The sequence below is a fragment of the Fonticula alba genome (assembly GCF_000388065.1).
Source record: "Fonticula alba strain ATCC 38817 unplaced genomic scaffold supercont2.7, whole genome shotgun sequence".
Taxonomy (NCBI): domain Eukaryota; order Rotosphaerida; family Fonticulaceae; genus Fonticula; species Fonticula alba.
Window position 1 is genome coordinate 914625 of NW_009242977.1, and position 2795 is coordinate 917419.

The 2795-nt window shown below is 68.7% G+C and overlaps 1 protein-coding gene across 1 annotated transcript in view; it reads right to left on the minus strand.

Moving 5' to 3' along the window:
• Positions 1–343, minus strand: part of H696_04408 (hypothetical protein) — a gene marked incomplete at its 5' end in the record, with an annotated part of 1512 nt that extends 1169 nt beyond the window's left edge. The window contains 2 exons of the mRNA XM_009498284.1: positions 83–140; positions 331–343. Coding sequence (XP_009496559.1) covers positions 83–140; positions 331–343 — 71 coding nt within the window. The remainder of the gene's footprint in view (positions 1–82; positions 141–330) is intronic.
• Between the last annotated feature and the right edge of the window lie 2452 nt (positions 344–2795).

Genomic DNA, 2795 nt, shown 5'->3' on the forward strand with positions numbered 1-2795 from the left:
GGGGGGGGGAGCCGGTCAGCACAGGGGTCAGTGCGCCTGGATGAGGGGAACCGAGGAAGGCCACGTCGAGCATGATGCGTACCTGAGCAGAGAGGAGTGTGCCCCGGCGATGGCGCGGGCTTTGTCGAGGGCATCCTGTGCTAGGGCTTCGGCCGACCGTCCATGGGACGGCGGATGTTTGAAACTCATAAAAAGGGTGGGGAAGGAGAGGGGGGGGGATGTGTGTGTGTGTGTGTGTGTGTGTGTGTGCGGCAAACAGCGTGGAGGGGGGAAATGGCGGAAAATGTATTTTTATCTCCACGCGGGTGTCGGTCGGAGCCGGCGGCGTACGGTCCGAAATCATTCCAACCGCTCCTCGATCGGGCGAGGGGGCGAGAGGGCGAGCAAAAAAGAGGGCGGCGAAAGGAGCAGCCCGAGAACGCATACGCCGATCGGGTGATCAGATGGGGGTGGGCCGTGTCTTGCGGGCACATGACGCGCGGGCGTGACATGGGCCTCGGGTGCTGGGGCTCCGGTACGGCCAAAGTCGGTGGGCCTCGCCCTCCCCTCGTCAACGGTTGGACCCCTGCCGCCCCACAACGACCGGGTTGTTGAGCTGGGAGGGGGGGGGGCATTCCCCCCTCCCTTCCTTCCCGTCCCCCATGGGGAAGGCGTTGGACCCCGCTTGCGTCTTTCTAAGCACTGGCGCTGCGGCGGGCGCTTGCGCTTGAGGTCCCATCATCGACCACCCCCCAGCTGGGGCGAGCAGGGGGAAGAGAGGGGGGGGGGGCGCAGGCGCAGACGCGCGTTCCGATGGTGCACACACACACACACACACACACACACACACGCCCAGGTCTCATATTGAGGCCCGAAGAAGGGGCAGGGGGGGGGGGGACTCGCGGGCAGCCCCAAAAAGGAGAGTGGGCACCTGGGGGCGGGTGGGGCGGGGGAGCGCCCCTGCTTTTGCCCCGCCCCAGGGGAACCGTGGCGCAAGACGGGGCAAGGGGGGTGCGCGGGGGCAAGGGGTGGGCTGATGCGGCGGCCGGCAACACGCACGCGTCTGCGCGTGCAGGCGCGCGTGTGTTCGCAAGTGGCCGGGCAGGGGACTCTCGCACTTGAGCCGAGCGGGGGTGGTTCCGGAGGGGGCAAACAGTTGCGGGGTCCGGTGGTGTGTGAGGGGGGGGGGGGCATCAAACACCGGGCAAGAGCCTCCGCTGCAAAAACCAGGCGCAAAAGGCAGGCGCAGGCGGCGGGCCGGAAAGCGGGCAGATGAAACAGGGCTCTTCGATGGCAGTATGAGTATTGTTTTATGTCGTATGGAGTGGGGGCCTGGTGGAGTCCTCCTCTGACCAGGGTGACGACGAAAAGAGCCGGACAGTCGGCAGATGACCTGGCTGGGGGCCCTCGGGGAACGGGCGGCCGGCGGGGGAGGGGGGGGGGGGAATTGGGGTGAACGTGCCGTGCGGCGAGCTGCCCCGGACATAGGCGTCGAGGTGGCGGGCCGGCGCCGGCTCGCGGCGGACATGGGGGGGGGGGGGTAACGAAACCGGCCGGGGGCCCTGGTATGGGCGGCCCCGGCGCGTGGGCCCAGCTATGTGCAGAGAGCCCATCTGGGCGCAGCGATGTACGCGTCAGAGTCCGGGGTGATCGCGGGATTTTTTGCTGCCGGGTCGGGCACCGGGCTGCCGGCGCTGCCGGCGCCGCCGTCGCCGGATTCCGCCCCCCACGCGCACGCACGCCCGCACCCGGGCGAGGTCGGGGGCAGGCACGGAGAGCCGAGGACGCTCGCCAGGCAGCTTGCTCCTGCTCAAAGGGGAAGATAGTGCCCGATGGGCAGGCGACGAGCGGGTTCCTGATGCTGCTGGCCCCGGGGGACAGCGTGGGGGGAGGAGGGGCGACGGAAGGCCGGGCCCGCTGCGAAGAGTTGTCCCCCTGGCGGGGCGAACTTGCCGGATGTCGGTGTGTGTCGGGAGGCCGACCGCCCTGACCGACCGAGGGCCCGCCTCCGCTAAGACTGCCGGGCGGCCCGTTGCCGGTGAGGACCATGATCGAGGCAGGCGCCTTCCAGTACCCATGCCAACTCTCCATCGCAATGAAACGCGAGAGAACGAGAGAACGAGAGAGAGAGAGAGAGAGAGAGAGAGAGAGAGAGAAAGAGAGAGAGAGAGAGAGAGAGAGAGAAAGAGAAAGAGAATCAGAGAGAGCCAGAGGGAGGGGAGAAGAGGAAAGGAGAGACAGCCAAAGAGAAAGAGAAACGGAGCCCAGGAGAACGCCGCCCGAAGGAGAACAATAAGCTCGGCGTCAGACGAGGGGCGCAGCGCTCTAAACGGAGAGAGGGTTGGCGGCCGGAGCCGGGGACCGGCTGATCGGAAAGCTCTGCCAAGGTCGAGACCGCCGGGGCGCGGGGGCCGGCAGGGGGAACAGTTGGGGCGCCGAGCGCCCGGGGAAAGACAGACGCCGGTGGCACTCTAGCTGAGACTTGACTACAGGACGGCCGACGGACCGCGAGGCACGGCCCAGACCGCAAGGTCCCCTGGAGGCCCCGAAGTCCAAGGCGGTCCATCCCCCTGCCGGGGGGGGGGGGGCACAACTGCGGCGTGCCCGGGCGGGCGCTGCGCAGCTGCCCGTGTGGCCTCATGGCCCACGCGCGGTACGCGCACCTGCAGTGCAGGATCGAGGGCGGAGGATTTTTTTCCGGCCGGCCGGCCGGCCGGTTGGCCAACGGGCCGGAGAGAACCTGGGCCCCCACCAGGGTCTGTGGGTGAGCGCGCGCGCGCCCGCACACACAGGAAGGGCAGCCCCCCCCCCCCCCC